This window comes from Entelurus aequoreus, linkage group LG21 (assembly GCF_033978785.1).
Source record: "Entelurus aequoreus isolate RoL-2023_Sb linkage group LG21, RoL_Eaeq_v1.1, whole genome shotgun sequence".
Taxonomy (NCBI): Eukaryota; Metazoa; Chordata; class Actinopteri; order Syngnathiformes; family Syngnathidae; genus Entelurus; species Entelurus aequoreus.
In genome coordinates this window covers 35,210,649-35,230,921 of record NC_084751.1, presented here as the reverse complement: position 1 = coordinate 35,230,921, position 20,273 = coordinate 35,210,649, and the positions used below count along the sequence as shown (strand labels likewise).

Genomic DNA, 20,273 nt, shown 5'->3' with positions numbered 1-20,273 from the left:
ACACTGTTACAAATATGCGCCACACTGTGAACCCACACCAAACAAGAATGACAAACACATTTCGGGAGGACATCCGCACCGTAACACAACATAAACACAACAGAACAAATACCCAGAATCCCTTGTAGCGCTAACTCTTCCGGGACGCTACAATTTACACCCCCGCTACCACCAAACCCCGCCCCCCCCAATTCGGAGGTCTCAAGGTTTGAAAGTATGTGAATACATTATGTGATAATGTTCATCAGTCAACTCATTGGTATTCATTTTCAATCTATCAAGATAAAAAAAAGAATATAAAAGTCAAATTACAGGATGTTATTTATGTAGTTTGATCATTTTCCTCGACTGGTGCACTAACATATGTAGCATCATCTACAAAGATACAAAGAATTGCTATTGCGACATCTAGTGGACACATTTAGAACAGCAATTTCTTACATTCAAAAATGTTATACTTCGCAAACTCATCCTGCGGGCCTGATAAAACATAAAACATTTGACACCCCTGCCTTAGGTGAACCATTGCAAGAACCCATCCATCCATTTTCTACCGCTTGTCCATCTCGGGGTCTCGGCAGCCTATCCCAGCTGCATTCCCCCACTGTTATTTTCCCTTGAGTCCCGTTGTTGTCCAGATACCCTCCTGAACGTCTTCTTGGCCATCGCTGTTGATAATCTCGCAAATGCGCAGGAGCTAACGAAGGTACGTTTTTTTTTGTTGGTTTTTTTAATCACAAAATGACTGTTTGCATGCACTGATGTCATTCTTCAACTTGGCTGAAGGATGAAGAGGAGCAGGAGGAAGCGGCCAATAAGAAGCTGGCCCTACAGAAAGCTCTGGAGGTGAAGGAAGTCAGCCCCATGTCAGCAGCCAACATCTCCATTGCTGCGTAAGTTTTATTTGCCCTGCATCCTCAGTTTGTAGTCGCCATCTTACATCGTCAATGTGACTTTGTATTTATGGGATTTCCTCTCATCATTCCTGCTCCTCTGGCTTTAGTCTGCTTTCACCTTTTGCAATTAAAGACGCACCACTCATTAACACTTCAACATTTTTCTCCTTTCTTGATAACTCTGGTTTTTGTTTCAGACACCGACACACAATAATCAATCATATTAGACAATTAAACAAACAATCATATTACAGCAAATCCATCCATCCATCCATTTTCCACCGCTTGTTCCTTTCGGGGTCTCTCTGGGTGCTGAGCCTATCTCAGCTGCATTCGGGCGGAAGGCGGGGTACACCCTGGACAAGTGTGAATTAAATCCAAATGTAACGCGTCAACAAACATTGTTGGTGGTGTAATGTATTTTTAGAAGGAGTCCCACGTTCAGCTGAGACTTGTCAAATAGGCGCCTATCGAGGACACATTTAAACATGTACAAAATGTTAAAAATCAATTAAAAATGTCCAATGACTGACATTGCAGATATTGTTTTATTTGATCAAGTCTTTTTCTTCAGTTTGGATCTTGATGTCGTCCAAGTCTTAGAAATAATCAATCAGTCAATCAATCAAAGTTAATTTATATAGCCCTTAATCACAAGTGTCTCAAAGGGCTGCACAAGCCACAACAACGTCCTCGGCTCGGATCCCACATCAGCATACTTCCCAACCCTCCCGATTTTCCCGGGAGATTCTCGAATTTCAGTGCCCCTCCCGAAAATCTCCCGGGGCAACCATTCTTCCGATTTCCACCCGAACGACAATATTGGGGGCGTGCCTTAAAGGCACTGCCTTTAGCGCCCTCTACAACCTGTCGTCACGTCCGCTTTTCCTCCGTACACACAGCGTGGCGGCCCAGTCACATAATATATGCGGCTTTAACACACATTAGTGAACGCAAGGCATACTTGATCAACAGCCATACAGGTCACACTGAGGGTAGCCGTATAAGCAACTTTAACACTGTTACAAATATGCGGCACACTGTAAACCCACACCACACAAGAATGACAAACACATTTCGGGAGAACATCCGCACCGTAACACAACATAAACACAACAGAACAAATACCCAGAACCCCTTGCAGCACTAACTCTTCCGGGACGCTACAATGTGCACCCCCCACCTCAACCCCGACGCCCCCTCCTCATCTCCCGAATTCGGAGGTCTCAAGGTTGGCAAGTATGCACATCAGGGCAAGAAAAAACTCAACCCAATGGGATACAATGAGAAACTTTGGAGGGGACCGCAGATGTGGATCTAGTTAATAGTGTGAGTCCAGTCCATAGTGGATCTAACATAATAGTGTGAGAGTCCAGTCCATAGTGGATCTAACATAAGAGTGTCAGAGTCCAGTCCATAGTGGATCTAACATAAGAGTGTCAGAGTCCAGTCCATAGTGGATCTAACACAAGAGTGTCAGAGTCCAGTCCATAGTGGGGCCAGCAGGGAATCATCTTGAGTGGAGACAAGTCAGCAGTGCAGAGACGTCCCCAACTCATGCACAGATGAGTGGTCCACCCCGGGTCCTGACTTTGAACAGCATGGGCATCATCCATGGTCACCTAATAACCTCTCCACGCAGGAGATAGAGGGGCAGACGGCAGATCAACTGGTCTAAAAGGGGGGTCTATTTAAATAAGTTATCTTAAGACCCTTTGAGTTTGGGAAAGAGGGGAGAAAAGCCAAGTAGTGTAAGTAGGGAGGTCGTTCCAGCACGTCAATGTTTATTCTTGGCCAGGAACTGTCGGATTCTCAGGACGTTGTGAACAGGTGCGAGTTGTCCTCCCACAACTCGCGCAATGAGCAAAGCGAAAAAACGCAGGATTTCTTTGTGCAATAGTTGATTATGTGCAGTGGAATGCCGTCAACATCCCTTTACTTCATCCTTAGTATGGATGGAATGATTAACGTTAAAACTCCTGACTGTTCGTCATACCGTTTGAGATTAAAATTGTCGTAAAATGCACTTCGATAAACTCACGGACCGGGGACACTTCTTCGTTACTGGAGAATGTAGCAAGCAATCTTAAATGCTAATATGAATACAAGAGACATTAACGTATTTTCCCATTAAAAAAGACATACCCTAATATGAACTTGTATAAACACATTACTGTCTGACCAACTAAGATATTTTAATTACCATATTTTTACGAACTATAAGGCACACTTAAAATCCTTTTTTTTCTTCAAAACTCGACATTGCGCTTAATGTAAGGAATAATTTTGGTTGAGCATACCGACCTCGAAGCCATTTTATTTGGTACATGGTGTAATAATAAGTGTGACCAGTAGATGGCAGTCAAACATAAGAGATATGTGTAGACTAGACTATGATGGGTCTCAAGTAAACAACACCAACATTTTAAATGTTCCATTGAAAATATAGAACATTACACACGGCGCTCAAAAATCTATCAAAATGTTTTAGTATGACTTTGGTAAGCTATGAAGCCGCACCGCTTGAAGGATTGTTGGCGCATTAAACATACGAGTATTATTATGGTGTGTGTATAAGGTAAGACATATTATCTGGCGTTTTGTTTCGCAATATTATGCAAAAGCAACTTTTCTTACCTTGTGGTACCTGCTGATGTGTATTTGGGATCTGCGTAAATCCTGAAAAATTGTGCGCATCCGCCTTTGTAGTCCGTGCGACACCGTAGTCGATAATCTTCTTTTTTTTTCTTTATCTTCTTGTTATGGGACATTCATCCTCCGCTGTTGCCATTTCTGTAATTTAAAGTAGTGTAAAGTTCTTACTAATATCTGTCAGTAAACTCGCAATGAAAGCGCTAAAACATACCGGTGTAGTGAGTTGACATTATTCACCCAAGGAACTTTAGTTATTAGAGTTCCGGTCGGACGGTTTTTCACGGGACACATTTCCGGTGTTGTTGTTTCCGGATGAGGAGATGCTGCTCCATTATTGAGTTAAGTAAAAATCTGAATGTCATTAAAACAGTTAGCTCCATCTTTTGACACTTCTTCCACTCCCGTCCTTGCACGCTACACCGCTACAACAAAGATGACAGGGTGAAGACGCTGTCGAAGGTGAGCCACGTGATTAAGACCGCCCACAGAACGGCGCACCCGGAAGCGACTGTCAGAAAGCGGCTTGAAAATGATCTGTAAAACATCATCTATAAAACATTTTGACCAAAGAACCACCATTACATGTTATGTAGACCACAAGGAAGTGTTTTACATTTAGAAAAAAAATAAATAAAATTGACTCATTTAATGCGCCCTATAATCCGCTGAGCCTAATATATGAAAAAAGATAAAAAATAAACCATTCATCGGCGGTGCGCCTTATTATCCGGTGCACCCTATGGTCCGGAAAATACAGTATGTATATTGAACATAGAGGCAGTGCCCTCTTAGATTAATATGAAGATTCATTCATACACAAATGTGTCTACAACAGTAAGTGAAAACAGGTGAAATAATTTGGTTGGTGGCGTGGCTTGGTTGGTAGAGCGACCTTGCAAGCAACTTAAAGGGTTCCAGGTTCGGTCCCCTGCTTTTGCCATCCTCGTCACTGCCGTTGTGTCCTTGGGCAAGACACTTTACACACCTTCTCCCAGTGCTATGCACACTGGTTTAAATGTACCGTATTTTTCAGAGTATAAGTCGCTCCGGAGTATAAGTCGCACCGACCGAAAATGCATAATAAAGAAGGAAAAAAAACATATATAGGTCGCACTGGAGTATAAGTCGCATTTTTGGGGGAAATTTATTTGATAAAACCCAAAACCAAGAATATACATTTGAAAGGCAATTTAAAATAAATAAAGAATAGTGAACAACAGGCTGAATAAGTATACGTTATATGACGCATAAATAACCAACTGAGAACGTGCCTGGTATGTTAACGTAACATATTATGGTAAGAGTCATTCAAATAACTATAACATATAGAACATGCTATACGTTTACCAAACAATCTGTCACTCCTAATCGCTAAATCCCATGAAATCTTATATGTCTAGAGTCTTACGTGAATGAGCTAAATAATATTATTTGATATTTTACGGTAATGTGTTAATAATTTCACAAGTCGCACCCCCGCCAAACTATGAAAAAAACTGCGACTTATAGTCAGAAAAAAACGGTACCTTAAAGATGTAGAGGATCGGTTTCACTATGTAAAGCGCTTTGAGTCTCTAGAGAAGAGCGCTATATAAATATAATGTACTTCACTTCACATAAACCAGACATGCAACACTCGTTTTTTCGTTTATCATCAAACCGCATTCTAAAACGTTTACAAATTAAAACAGAGCAAGATACACATTTTTAAAGACTCAGATGACAATAATATGGCTAAGGAAAAGTTTATTATGCCAAGGAAAGTGTTTGGTATTATAATTAAAATACTAGAAAAAAACTTGGTTGAAAGATTTCAGTGTGTCTGTGAGTACTTTTTGTAGTGATATGACATTTTCACAGGGTAACAATACTAGTCCTGTGCATCCAACAAGTGCCTGGCCGAGAAGAACATCGATTTGCTACTCACCTGACCATACTCTGTCTGAGTTTCTTCATCTTTCTCAAATTTAGGGGGTATTGAAGGGGACCTGTTTTAAAAAATGTGAACAACATCCTTCCAGAGTGCACAAGGGGGTAGCAGAGAAGGCTGGGAAAGTGCGTTAGATTCTTAGAGATTCAAAAAATGTACTCGACACCTCGTATTAGGGATGGGTACCGAATTTGGTACTTTTATACCCGCTCAAACACTTAGTGCAGGGGTGTCCAAAGTGCGGCCCGGGGGCCATTTGCGGCCCGCAGCTAATTGTTTACCGGCCCGCCACACATTCCGGAAATGCTATTGCAAAAATTAGAAAAAAACATTAAAAATAGTGGAATGAGGTGAAATCTATCTAGAAAAAGTTGCAATGTTTACACAAAGCTGCCATGCAGGCTTTTTTTTTTCTTTTGTGTCTTTATTTTATTTTTTTTGCCATTGCTCCAAAAAAAAAAAAAAATCTATGTTATAATGAATTATTGACCTATTCAAGGCTCCAATTGCTTCAAATATTTCACTTCAAAATATTTTATGTGGGAAATATTGCATATATTGTGTGGTTGCCATACAAAAACATCAACATTTTATTTGACAAAAGAGCATAAAACAAACAAAATAATAGTTCAAACATAAAATGGACAGATACATCTGAATTTGAGCTCGTAACTTAAGTGTTGAAAGTAAAAAAAAAACTAATACAAATGTATCACTTTCTGAGTGGGGCACCTTTTGGATCCCAAATATATTTAATGGGATTTAATTTATCTTTTCACTGTGATTGCTCAAAAATAATAATGAATTAAAATCAATGGTGTCCTGCATTATTGATCTTTTTAAGGCTCTAATTACTTCACATCAAACATTGCTTTCTGAATGTTTTGAGCAGTGGGGGAAATACTGCATATTTCAGTTTTATTATAAAAAACTAAGTTGTCTTTGACAGAAAAGGCATAAAACATTTTTGTTTTTTTAAACTTTATACCAACTTGAAGTTGATATACTGTAGAGATTTACTGTAAGCGTTAAATAAATAAATAAATAATAATTTGACTTGTTTTAACATTTTAATGACTTAGACCCTTTATGGTCCCGGGAAACCCTAAAGGTAAAAAAAACAAAACAAACCATGTATTTTGTTATGGTTTGAAAATGAAAAATATCAAAATGGCCCCCGCATGCTTTAATTTTTCCGTGTGCGGCCCTCAGTGGAAAAAAGTTTGGACACCCCCGACTTAGTGGGAAAACAGGCATATTTGTAATGGACTGCCTATAAGTAATGTTGTGATGATTATTGCCAACAAAGCAAGTGTGCCTCATAGAAAGGATTTAAAAGTAAGGCTCCAATTTTTTAAATGTGCTAGATCAGGGGTCGGCAACCCGCGGCTCCGGAGCCGCATGCGGCTCCTTGACCACTCTGATGCGGCTCAGCTACATACATGCCGACCCCCCCGATTTTCCCAGGAGATTTATGGATCTCAGTGTCCCTCATAGATTACTCCCAGGGAAAAAATAATCCTATTTACACTCTAATTACTAAATAAAGGGCGTGCCCTAATTGCACTGCAGTAATTGTCCTCTATAGCATTTACATACAGCGTGCCAGTCCAGCCACATGTTGCATGTTGTTATTACTTGCACACACAGGAGACAGCAAAGCATAGTTACTCATCAGCCACACAGCTTACACTGACGGCAGCCGTATCAAACAACTTTAACATTGTTACGTTACAAATATGCGCCACACTGTGAACCCACACCAAAAAAGAATGAAAAACACATTTCTGGAGAACATCCCACCGTAACACAACATAAACACAACACAACCATTACCCAGAATCCCATGCAGCCCTAACTCTTCCGGTCTACATTATACACCCCCGCTACCACCAAATCCCCCCACACATCAACCCCCCCCCCCCCCCCCTCTCCGTGCGTTGGTTGAGCGGAAGAGTTAGGGCTGCATGGGATTCTGGGTATTGGTACCGTCAGTGTAAGATGTGTGGCTGCTGAGTTAGTACGCCTTGCTGTCACTTATGTGAGCAAGCTGAAATTGCATTCTACGTGTGGTTGAACAGGTACACTGTAAGGGCAGACTGTAGAGGGCGCCAACTGCAGTGTCATCACGCTCTGATATTCGGGAGTCTCCCGGGAAAAATGAGAGGGTTGGCAAGTATGACGCTATCAAGCGCCATTCATTCAAAACTTGCGGGCTGCACTAACATCAAATTTCCACATTAAAGTGCGTGCCGGTGCGTGTGTTGGAGACCCCTGGTTAACATAGCACAAAGCGTTTAAGCTTTGTATGCGGTGTTTTTCATTTTAAATTTAAATTTTTTTTTTGTGGCTCCCATTACTTTCTTTAATTTGTGAAACTTGCCAAAATGGCTCTTTGAGTGGTAAAGGTTGCCGACCCCTGTGCTAGATCGACAAGCGGCCCTTTGTCATCGATTCTGTTCATAACTTTTATGGACAGAATTTCTAGGCGCAGTCAGGGCATTGAGGGGATCCGGTTTGGTGGCTGCAGGATTAGGTCTCTGCTTTTTGCAGAGGATGTGGTCCTGATGGCTTCATCTGGCCAGGATCTTCAGCTCTCACTGGATCGGTTCGCAGCTGAGTGTGAAGCGACTGGGATGAGAATCAGCACCTCCAAGTCAGAGTCCATGGTTCTCGCCCGGAAAAGGGTAGAGTACCATCTCCGGGTTGGGGAGGAGACCCTGCCCCAAGTGGAGGAGTTCTAGTACCTCGGAGTCTTGTTCACGAGTGAGGGAAGAGTAGATCGTGAGATCGACAGGCTGATCGGTGCGGCGTCTTCAGTAATGCGGACGCTGTATTGATCTGTTGTGGTGAAGAAGGAGCTGAGCCGGAAGGCAAAGCTCTTAATTTACCGGTCGATCTACGTTCCCATCCTCACCTATGGTCACGAGCTTTGGGTTATGACCGAAAGGACAAGATCACGGGTACAAGCGGCCGAAATGAGTTTCCTCCGCCGGGTAGCGGGGCTCTCCCTTAGAGATAGGGTGAGAAGCTCTGCCATCCGGGAGGAGCTCAAAGTAAAGCCGCTGCTCCTCCACATGGAGAGAAGCCAGATGAGGTGGTTCGGGCATCTGGTCAGGATGCCACCCGAACGCCTCCCTAGGGAGGTGTTTAGGGCACTTCCGACCGGTAGGAGGCCATGGGGAAGACCCAGGACACGCTGGGAAGACTATGACTCCCGGCTGGCCTGGGAACGCCTCAGGATCCCCCGGGAAGAGATGCACGAAGTGGCTGGGTAGAGGGAAGTCTGGGCTTCTCTGCCTAGGCTGCTGCCCCCGCGACCTGACCTTGGAAAAGCGGAAGAAGACGGATGGATGGATGGATGGACAAGCGGTAGAAAATGGATATATGAATGAATACCATATATATGCTACTGATTAGCATTAGCGATTTTTCATGGCGATTTTAACCCATTTGTTCATGAAAACTAAGTACAATACTTACAGTACAAACACTTTGTAGGATGCAACAAAACACAAGACTGGCACATTCTACTTAATGGCAAAGACTACTCTTGACTACGGCAACACAGCTCGGACAAACTAGAATAAATGCATACTTGCAAATGATACTCAGAAGTGTAAGATGACAAAATATAACAACTGGGACAGCACAGTTGACGTGTTAAATGTTAAATAAAAAAAATATTTGATAGTTAAACAATTACATTTATTAACACAACAGAACACACACAAAAGTACTGAAAATTGGTACCGTTGAGTGCCGGTATTAACTCCTAGGTACTGGGAATTGTTTCGGTTGAAATGTGCAAGGTATATACCTATACCGGGGGTCGGCAACCCGCGGCTCTAGAGCCGCATGCGGCTCTTTAGCGCCGCCCTAGTGGCTCTCTGGAGATTTTTCAAAAATGTATGAAGAATGGAAAAGATGAGGGGGAAAAAAATCTATTTTTTTGTTTAGTATGGTTTCTGTAGGAGGACAAACATGACACTAATTGTTAGAAATCACACTGCTTATATTAAACATGCTTCACTGATTCGAGTATTTGGCGAGCGCCGTTTTGTCCTACTAATTTTGGCGGTCCTTGAACTCACCGTATAGTTTGTTTGCATGTATAACTTTCTCCGACTTTCTAGGACGTGTTTTATGCCACTTTTTTTCTGTCTCATTTTGTCCACCACACTTTTAACGTTGTGCATGAGTGCACAAAGGTGAGTTTTGTTGATGTTATTGACTTGCGTGGAGTGCTAATCAGGCATATTTGGTCACTGTATGACTGCAAGCTAATCGATGCTAACATGCTATTTAGGCTAGCGATATGTACATATTGCATCATTATGCCTCATTTGTAGCTATATTTGAGCTCATTTAGTTTCCTTTAAGTCCTCTTAATTAAATGTATATCCCATGACACACTATCTGTATGTAATATGGCTTTTAATTTTTTGCGGCTCCAGACAGATTTGTTTTTGTATTTTTGGTCCAATATGGCTCTTTCAACATTTTGGGTTGCCGACCCCTGACCTATACCTACCTTATATGTTTACATGTCTGTGCTTGTCAGTGTTTGAAAACGATTTTACTCGAGAAGTATCACGACTAATCATGCTTTCAGCAGATTAATGAAGTCGCACTTTAATTGCCATCATCCTCCCTAAGAAAACACCAGCGAGCTAACTCATGTCCTTCTTCATCACCAGCTGCTATTTTATTTTTTGCTGTAATTTTTCAATGTGAAACTGTTTTTCTTTCAAATAACGTTTTGTCGTGTTCCTGTTTCAGCGAAACTCAGGGTTTCATGACAAAACAGAAGGAGCTAAATTTTACAACATAATATTCAAACACGGACAATTTTGGTATGAAACTCCTGATGTGTTTTGAGTTCCTGCTTTTCTAAAAAAAATGTCTGCTTACTAATACGTTCGATGGTGTTAGCAACAGGTGTCCTTTGGAGTGAATTAGAAGGCGACCAGGTGGACTCTCAGTCCGTCCACCTGGTCGCCTTCGCATTTGTGTCTCATTTGTTCTTTTTTGTTTTTTTGTTCTGCATGTACAGTTTTGTAAAGCAAAATCGAGACGCGCTCTCTCGCAGGTCGTCCATCAACAGCATTCAGTCACTGTGAGTTATCGCTCTCTGCTACAATATTTCCCTCCTTGTCTCCTCTCCTCTGTCCTCCGCATTCAGCCTTGATTTCCTTCCTTCTTTTCTCCCAAAATCTAAACGGTTGCCATGTCGTTATTGTTGCACTTAGCATTGGAGCGCATGACACACGAGTAAAAACAGCACATTTACAATCTGCAACACTGTTTGTTTGTAAATTTCTGACACACAAAAGTAGTTTGCGCTCCTTGGGGCGACCATTGTGTACTTTATTGATGGTCCTACCTGCTGTTGTTAATTATCCGCTCCCCGTGTTCCCTGACGTGAATAATTTCTGCATGTTTAATTTCTTTGGGTTTTACCATTGCCTTTAGGCATTATATATTACAAACCCCGTTTCCATATGAGTTGGGAAATTGTGTTAGATGTAAATATAAACGAAATACAATGATTTGCAAATCCTTTTCAACCCATATTCAATTGAATGCACTACAAAGACAAGATATTTGATGTTCAAACTCATAAACTTTATTTTTTTTTGCAAATAATAATTAACTTAGAATTTCATGGCTGCAACACGTGCCAAACTAGTTGGGAAAGGGCATGTTCACCACTGTGTTACATGGCCTTTCCTTTTAACAACACTCAGTAAACGTTTGGGAACTGAGGAGACACATTTTTGAAGCTTCTCAGGTGGAATTCTTTCCCATTCTTGCTTGATGTACAGCTTAAGTTGTTCATCTCCGTTGTGGTATTTTAGGCTTCATAATGCACCACACATTTTCAACGGGAGACAGGTCTGGACTACAGGCAGGCCAGTCTAGTACCCGCATTCTTTTACTATGAAGCCACGTTGATGTAACACGTGGCTTGGCATTGTCTTGCTGAAATAAGCAGGGGCGTCCATGGTAACGTTGCTTGGATGGCAACATATGTTGCTCCAAAACCTGTATGTACCTTTCAGCATTAATGGCGCCTTTACAGATGTGTAAGTTAACCATTTCTTGGGCATTAATACACCCCCATACCATCACAGATGCTTGCTTTTCAACTTTGCACCTATAACAATCCGGTTGGTTCTTTTCCTCTTTGTTCCGGAGGACACGACGTCCACAGTTTCCAAAAAAAATTTCAAATGTGGACTCGTCAGACCACAGAACACTTTTCCACTTTGTATCAGTCCATCTTAGATGAGCTCAGGCCCAGCGAGTTTCTGGGTGTTGTTGATAAACGGTTTTCGCCTTGCATAGGAGAGTTTTAACTTGCACTGACAGATGTAGCGACCAACTGTAGTTGCTGACAGTGGGTTTCTGAAGTGTTCCTGAGCCCATGTGGTGATATCCTTTACACACGGATGTCGCTTGTTGATGCAGTACAGCCTGAGGGATCGAAGGTCACAGGCTTAGCTGCTTACGTGCAGTGATTTCTCCAGATTCTCTGAACCCTTTGATGATATTACGGACCGTAGATGGTGAAATCCCTAAATTCCTTGCAATAGCTGGTTGAGAAAGGTTTTTCTTAAACTGTTCAACAATTTGCTCACGCATTTGTTGACAAAGTGGTGACCCTCGCCCCATCCTTGTTTGTGAATGACTGAGCATTTCATGGAATCTACTTTTATACCCAATCATGGCACACACCTGTTCCCAATTTGCCTGTTCACCTGTGGGATGTTCCAAATAAGTGTTTGATGAGCATTCCTCAACTTTATCAGTATTTATTGCCACCTTTCCCAACTTCTTTGTCACGTGTTGCTGGCATCAAATTCTAAAGTTAATGTTTATTTGCAAAAAAAAAAAAGTTTATCAGTTTGAACATCAAATATGTTGTCTTTGTAGCATATTCAACTGAATATGGATTGAAAATGATTTGCAAATCATTGTATTCCGTTTATATTTACATCTAACACAATTTCCCAACTCATATGGAAACGGGGTTTGTACATACAAATGTGCCTTTAAGACAAAAAGAATCAATAACACATATTGGCTGCTTTAACATGATGGATTATGATTGAAATACTGTAATCAATAACAACTAGGGATGGCTCGATACCACTTTGTCGTGTCCGATACTGCAACGTTGTAGATACCAATATGATACTCCTTTGTTGCTGTAATCAAGGGAATTTGCGGACATTGGACAAATTGCAAATCATCGCATAATTCGCAGGGATTGGTTGCATTTGCGTGATTTGGTACGATTGCAACGCCGCAAATTCCTAATACGACTGGATTTTGGACCATTACGGATCTTAAGTACTGGGTCGTACCAGGGCAAATTTGAAAGGGCTAAAAATTGATGTTTTGTTTAAAAATGATACGGCATCTCTACTTTCAAACTCTGCATACTTGAAAACAGACAGAAGTCTCTGGATAACATATATACATGATTATGCTTTAATAAAGCAAACACGATTATTATCCAATCTTCTTAAGATTCTTCCAATATAAGCACAAACGTAACATTATTTGGAAACACTTTAGTATGGGGAACATATTGACCATTAACTAGTTGCTTATTAAAATGCAAATTAGTAACATATTGGCTCTTAATTAGTCATTATTAAGTACTTATTAATGCCTTATTCGGCATGGCCTTATTATACAACCAGTACAACCCTAACCCTCTAACCCTAACCCAAACCCTAACCCTAACCAAATAACTCTAAATTAAGTCTTTCTTACTTAGAATATGTTCCCCTAGTGTCCAAATAACTCTTAATTAAGTCTTTGTTACTTATAATATGTTCCCCTAGTGTCCAAATAACTCTTAATTAGGTCTTTGTTACTTATAATATGATCCCCTAGTGTCCTAATAACTCTTAACTAAGTCTTTGTTACTTAGGATATGTTCCCCTAGTGTCCAAATAACTCGTAATTAAGTCTTTGTTACTTAGAATAGGTTCCCCTAGTGTCCAAATAACGCTTAATTAAGTCTTTGTTACTTAGAATATGTTCCCCTAGTGAATGAAGTGAAGTGAAGTGAAGTGAAGTGAATTATATTTTATATAGCGCTTTTCTCTAGTGACTCAAAGCGCTTTACATAGTGAAACCCAATATCTAAGTTACATTTAAACCAGTGTGGGTGGCACTGGGAGCAGGTGGGTAAAGTGCCTTGCCCAAGGACACAACGGCAGTAACTAGGATGGCGGAAGCGGGGATCGAACCTGGAACCCTCAAGTTGCTGGCACGGCCGCTCTACCAACCGAGCTATACCGCCCACAGTGTCCAAATAACTCTTAATTAAGTCTTTGTTACTTAGAATATGTTCCCCTAGTGTGCAAATCATTCTTAATTAAGTCTTTGTTACTTATAATATGTTCCCCTAGTGTCCAAATAACTCTTAATTAGGTCTTTGTTACTTAGAATATGTTCCCCTAGTGTCCAAATAACTCTTAATTAAGTCTTTGTTACTTAGAATATGTTCCCCTAGTGTCCAAATAACTCTTAATTAAGTCTTTGTTACTTATAATATGTTCCCCTAGTGTCCAAATAACTCTTAATTAAGTCTTTGTTACTTAGAATATGTTCCCCCTAGTGTCCAAATAACTCTTAATTAAGTCTGTTACTTATAATATGTTCCCCTAGTGTCCAAATAACTCGTAATTAAGTCTTTGTTACTTAGAATAGGTTCCCCTAGTGTCCAAATAACGCTTAATTAAGTCTTTGTTACTTATAATATGTTCCCCTAGTGTCCAAATAACTCTTAATTAAGTCTTTGTTACTTAGAATATGTTCCCCTAGTGTCCAAATAACTCTTAATTAAGTCTTTGTTACTTAGGATCTGTTCCCCTAGTGTCTAAATAACTCATAATTAAGTCTTTGTTACTTAGAATATGTTCCCCTAGTGTACAAATAACTCTTAATTAAGTCTTTGTTACTTAGAATATGTTCCCCTAGTGTCCAAATAACTCTTAATTAAGTTTTTATTACTTAGAATATGTTCCCCTAGTGTCCAAGTAACTCTTATCTAAGTCTTTGTTACTTATAATATATTCCCCTAGTGTCTAAATAACTCGTAATTAAGTCTTTGTTACTTAGAATATGTTCCCCTAGTGTCCAAATAACTCTTAATTAAGTCTTTGTTACTTAGAATATGTTCCCCTAGTGTCCAAATAACTCGTAATTAAGTCTTTGTTACTTGGAATATGTTCCCCTAGTGTCCAAATAACTCTTAATTAAGTCTTTGTTACTTATGATATGTTCTCCATACTAAAGTGTTACCCATTATATTTTCTAGCATTCATGTTCTTTGTACATAACTTTACTGATCGTAAGGTAACATTCAGCAAACCAGCATCATAATGTTAAAGAACTTTTCAAATAATATGTCATAATATGACGAATAATATGACAGCCATCAGACTGTATAATGCATATGTTCCTTCTTGACTGCACTTAAATGTAGAATATATATATAATATATTTATATTATTCACACGTGAATAAAGCTGTATAGTATTTATTGTCTATTGTGAGCGAACTGTGGTGCTGAATTTACCCCAGGGATCAATAAAGTACTTTCTATTCTACTTTATATTCTATAAGATTCACAAAACTAATTTTTTTTTTAAATTAAACAGTCCAACAAAATAACACACAATAACACCATAATAATACAATTCCAATTGCAAAAACCCAACCCAGGGCCCAGCAACATTCAGAATAGCAATCAACAGAGCAATTGAGAGGACACACAAACAAAACAATCCAAAAGTAGTCGAACAAAAATGAATAATATCAACATCTGCATTCTGTTGCATTACTTATTGTTGAACAAATGTCCTAATATTCACGTTTAGATTCTTCACATGTGTGGCTCATGTCCTTCTCCAGGGGAGGCTCAGGCAGGCATAAAATCCAGGCTACTTTACACGGTTGACGCCTCTCTGTTGGACTCAACTTCCTTTTTTCCCCCCTTCAAAAGTAAAAATTCAGATTTGGGTCTTCTCAGACCACATCCTGGGCTTGAGCCCAAGTAGCCAGCCTCCTAACCCCGCCCCTGGATCGGACCATCCCTATTAATAACTATAAGTACAAGTTGTAATAAATACAATGCAGCACCGTTATCAAAGCCAATAGTCTGGCGATTGCTATCAAGAAATCGTCTGAACGAGTTATATTATTTCTTTCCCTTCAGTGTCACGTCTGTCATGCTCCTCTTCAAGCTGTCTTTGTCCTGAACCGTGTGTGTAAACTTGTACTGTGTGTTGTTTTTGTACTTTGTACGTCAGTCTGTGTATGTCTTCTGTGTGTCTCGTAGGAGCTATACTTTCTATTCTTCCCCTGCTCGACGAATCTTGAGGTACAGGTGACCAGCTGGAACCAACTAAACTAATCCACAAAGAATCATATAGAAATAGTATCCAATCATTTTTTTTATTTCCAAGGAAATAAGAATTATTATTTTCACATACCTTCCATTTCAAACCTATACACATTGTCTAAGAGGAAAAAAAGGACATTTCATTCCATTCATTTGTGTGATTTTCACATACAGTTGCCATTCTTGTTGGCATTGTTCATTGTTTTTTCTTGCTTGCTACATTTAGCATGTCCGGTGGCACAATTAATTAATCTGCATGCCGTGTCTGTCATGTCGTAGTTTACAGGACAAATGGTTGCAGGGAAAATGAAGGTTTAATTTACATTTACTTCTCACAAACAGTGAAATGTGCACACAAACACTAGTACACTGCTTTTACACTAGTACCTATACACTAGAGCAGTGATTCTCAAACTGGTACCACTAGTGGTACCCGGGCTCCATCGAGTGGTACGCCAAAGAATCACTTAACAAAATATTCAAACACAGTGTTACTGTTCAAACTGTGTGTAATGTTACAGTAGCCAACAATATTAAATATACTTTTAAATAAAAGCTCTGCCCTGTTTTTTTTTTAAATATATATTTATGCCAGGAGTCGGCAACTCAAAACATTGAAAGAGCCATATTGGACTAAAAATACAAAAAACAAATCTGTCTGGAGCCGCAAAAAATGAAAAGCTGTATATAAGTCTTATAATGAAGGCAACACATGATGTAAGTGTCTATATTAGCTATAATAACCTACTATCAAAATGACTATACAAGTCTTATATAAGTGTTATAATGAAGACAACACATGATGTAAGTGTCTATATTAGCTATAATAGCCTACTGTCAAAATGACTTTAAAAGTCTTATATAAGTGTTATAATGAAGGCAACACATGATGTAAGTGTCTATATTAGCTATAATAACCTACTATCAAAATGACTATACAAGTCTTATATAAGTGTTATAATGAAGACAACACATGATGTAAGTGTCTATATTAGCTATAATAGCCTACTGTCAAAATGACTTTAAAAGTCTTATATAAGTGTTATAATGAAGGCAACACATGATATAAGTGTCTATATTAGCTATAATAACCTACTATCAAAATGACTATGCAGGCTGAAGCAAATCTTTGTTGACAGAAATGTTGAAATTTAATATTTATTCTACACCTTTTTACAACATTAAAGTTAAAGTACCAGTGATTGTTACACACACACTTGGTGTGGCGAAATTATTAGAACCATTAGTAAATTAGAGGCTACTTAGAAGGTGAGATAACTCCTGGAAATTACTGGCTTTTAATGGCCAAAGGTATAGATGTGTGTGTCCAAGTTAAAGGAAACGGCAGGCTGGCTTCTTTTAATAGATGTATTACAATCTTTGCAAGCTGGGTAACATTTGCTGTGGTCTGGAACAATATGGCACACAAACAACTATCATAAATGCAGCCAATATTACATACATATAATGTGTCATGAGGCATGCAAAACTAAATTATATACAAAGAGGATAAAAGTAAAGGATATTACATGAGCTTAAATATACCTACAAATGAGGCATAATGATGGAATATGTACATAGCCTAAATAGCATGTTAGCATTCCAACAAGTCAATAACATCAACAAAGCGCACCTTTGTGCATTCACGCACAGCATGAAACTTTTGGTGGACAAAATGAGACAAAGAAGGAGTGGAATATTTTACATGTAAACAAACTGTTGCGTCACAGTCCACACTATGGTGAGTTCAAGAACCCCCGAAATTAGTAGGACAAAACAATGTTCACCGAACACTCATACTAAACATATTAAACAGTGGGCTTTCTAACAATTGGGAAGGTTTGTGTCATGTTAGTCTTCAAACAAAAAACATACTAAAACAAACAAAAAAAATTCCCCCCCCTGTTTTTCCATTTTCAATCCTTTTTATAAAATGCTCCGGGGAGCCACTAGGGCGGCGCTAAAGAGCCGCATGCGGCTCAAGGGCCGCGGGTTGCTGACCCCCGATTCAGGCGTACCACTCCACTGTATTTTAATGCTGGTCATGCTGTTGGTACTTGGAGAGTCAAGTGTTTTCTGAGTTGGTACTTGGTGAAAAAACTAATTGAGAACCACTGCACTAGAGTATGTATAGGTGTGTGAAAGGTTTTCCATTTCACTGTGTTTTTGATCCCACACCATTAATTAATTCAGCATTTCCCCCTTTGCTTTGGGCCCTGTGTGTTGTTGGATTATGTATTTGTACGGAGTGTCCATTTCATTTCCAAATGACATTAACACTTCACATGAAATACCACAAACAGAAACATTACTAGCCTCCACGTGTTTAAAGTCACATGACTCCTGACGAACCAGCGAACGGTAAGCTGCATCTTCCTTAAGCAAACACTTTGAGCCCAGCTTGTGTGCTCAAGCAATGCCTTCCACTTTTCTTTGTTTTATTTATGTGGTTATACATTAAATGATAACTTGTTAAAAAATACAAAATAGCATACATTTGTCATAATTTTTGCCCTGGTTTGCCTGAAGAGGCGCATGCAAAATATCAGTTAATGAATGACAGTGCGTTTCATATGAACTTTTATCACACATGTATTCCTAGCCACTTCCTGCTCTGTCACCCATAAAAATATAATGGTTAAGTAGTTATTTAAGTAATGGATCTCAATATGTGGAAATTAATAAGACTAAATCACAGCCAAGAAGAGTAACTTGTGGGGTTCCACAAGGCTCGGTATTGGGACTTAAGTTACTTATACTCTATTTAAATGATATTTGTTCAATGTCTAATAAATTGAAATGTATTATGTTTGCAGATGGTACAAATGTATATTGTTCAGGAGAAGATTTGAAGGAAGTGTTGAGGATACTAGAGGTTGAGTTGATTCAGCTAAAAAAATGGTTTGATATTAATAAGTTATCATTAAATGATAAGAAAACTAAATTTATGGTGTTTAGTGGTGCAAGGACAAATTGTGAAGCAAAATTAAATCTAGTGGAAATTGATAGAGTATATGAAACTAAATTCTTGGGAATAATAATTGATCATAAATTATGTTGTAAACCGCATATTGAATATATAAAGGTAAAAATATCCAAATCCTTTGCTATTCTTTATAAAGTAAGACACATGCTGAATAAGACATGTCTGCATATGTTATATTATTATTTTATTTTTCCATATTTAACATATTGTGTTGAAGTTTGGGGAAATGTTTATAGAACAAACATAGACCCAATAATTAAAGTTAAAAAAAGGGTCATTAGAATAATACACAAAGCGTGCTACTATGAACATACCAATCCATTATTTATAAGTTCTAATGTGTTAAAATGTTCAGATATTGTGTTTTTAAAAACAATGGAAATGATGTTTCGAGTAAAGAACAACAGCCTTCCAGCTTGTATTCTTAAGTTATTTCAATTAAGAGGAGAAAACTATAATTTACGGGGGATATTGATTTTTGAAATAGGTAAAGTAAGAACGAATATAAAATACAAATGTATTTCAGTTTTGGAGTTAAATGGTGGAACAAGCTCAGTGATGAGCTGAAGACATGTAGTTCTTTGTTAAGGTTTAAGAAAACCTTGAAAGGTGAAATAATTGAAAATTATAAAATATAGTAACAATTACTTTCATCCCATTGATTTTTAAAAAAAAAATTTTTTTTAATGTTGATGTTCCAGGCAATCTTATTTTCAGTGAAGGTATAGGATAGGCAAATATAAGCTTTGGCTTCAGCCTATTCCTTTTTCGGTCATTCTTTTTATTTTATTTTATTTTTTGTGTGTAAATGTGTATGGTTGTAAAATATGTAAAAAATCTGTATTTTCAAACTGGTCACACAAAATGGTTAATGGTCGATGGTTGATTATATGACCGAAATAAACTTATTTAATTTCATTTCATTTCATTTCAATGGACAATTATAAATATAATTTCATCAAACATTCTCACTGTCCCTGTGGTGTGGTCTTGTAAGGCAGTGGAAGTAGTAATTTGCACATTACCTACATGTCATGGAGTTATCTATTTTCATCTTTTGCTCAAGCCACATGTTCAAGTGTGTTAAGTTTGCTGTCTCCAGTAGTGTTGCATGCATGTTATGTACAAAGAGTTGCCAACCGTCCCTTGAAAAACTGTATCATCTCGTGTTTTTGACAAAACTATGCGTTCCGTATTGAGCTGTCAAAGGACGCACTCTGTCCGGTATTTTTACTACCGTAAGAATTAAAAAATAGTTTGTAATATATCAATAGGTTATTTCGTACAACAATAGCTTCACAAGTCTGCTGTAAGCTAAGCCATTGGATGCCAGCGTGACTGATCGTTCACCTGCCAGATTCTTTGCCACTCGACTTC

General features: G+C 38.8%; 1 protein-coding gene across 3 annotated transcripts in view; it reads left to right on the top strand.

The window, feature by feature from the left end:
• The window catches only part of cacna1bb (calcium channel, voltage-dependent, N type, alpha 1B subunit, b), a 402,467-nt gene that overhangs the window by 232,243 nt on the left and 149,951 nt on the right, over positions 1–20,273 (top strand). For all 3 annotated transcript variants that reach the window (XM_062031560.1, XM_062031561.1, XM_062031559.1), the window contains exons 17-19: positions 639–706; positions 787–893; positions 10,538–10,600. In XM_062031560.1, coding sequence (XP_061887544.1) covers positions 639–706; positions 787–893; positions 10,538–10,600 — 238 coding nt within the window. The remainder of the gene's footprint in view (positions 1–638; positions 707–786; positions 894–10,537; positions 10,601–20,273) is intronic.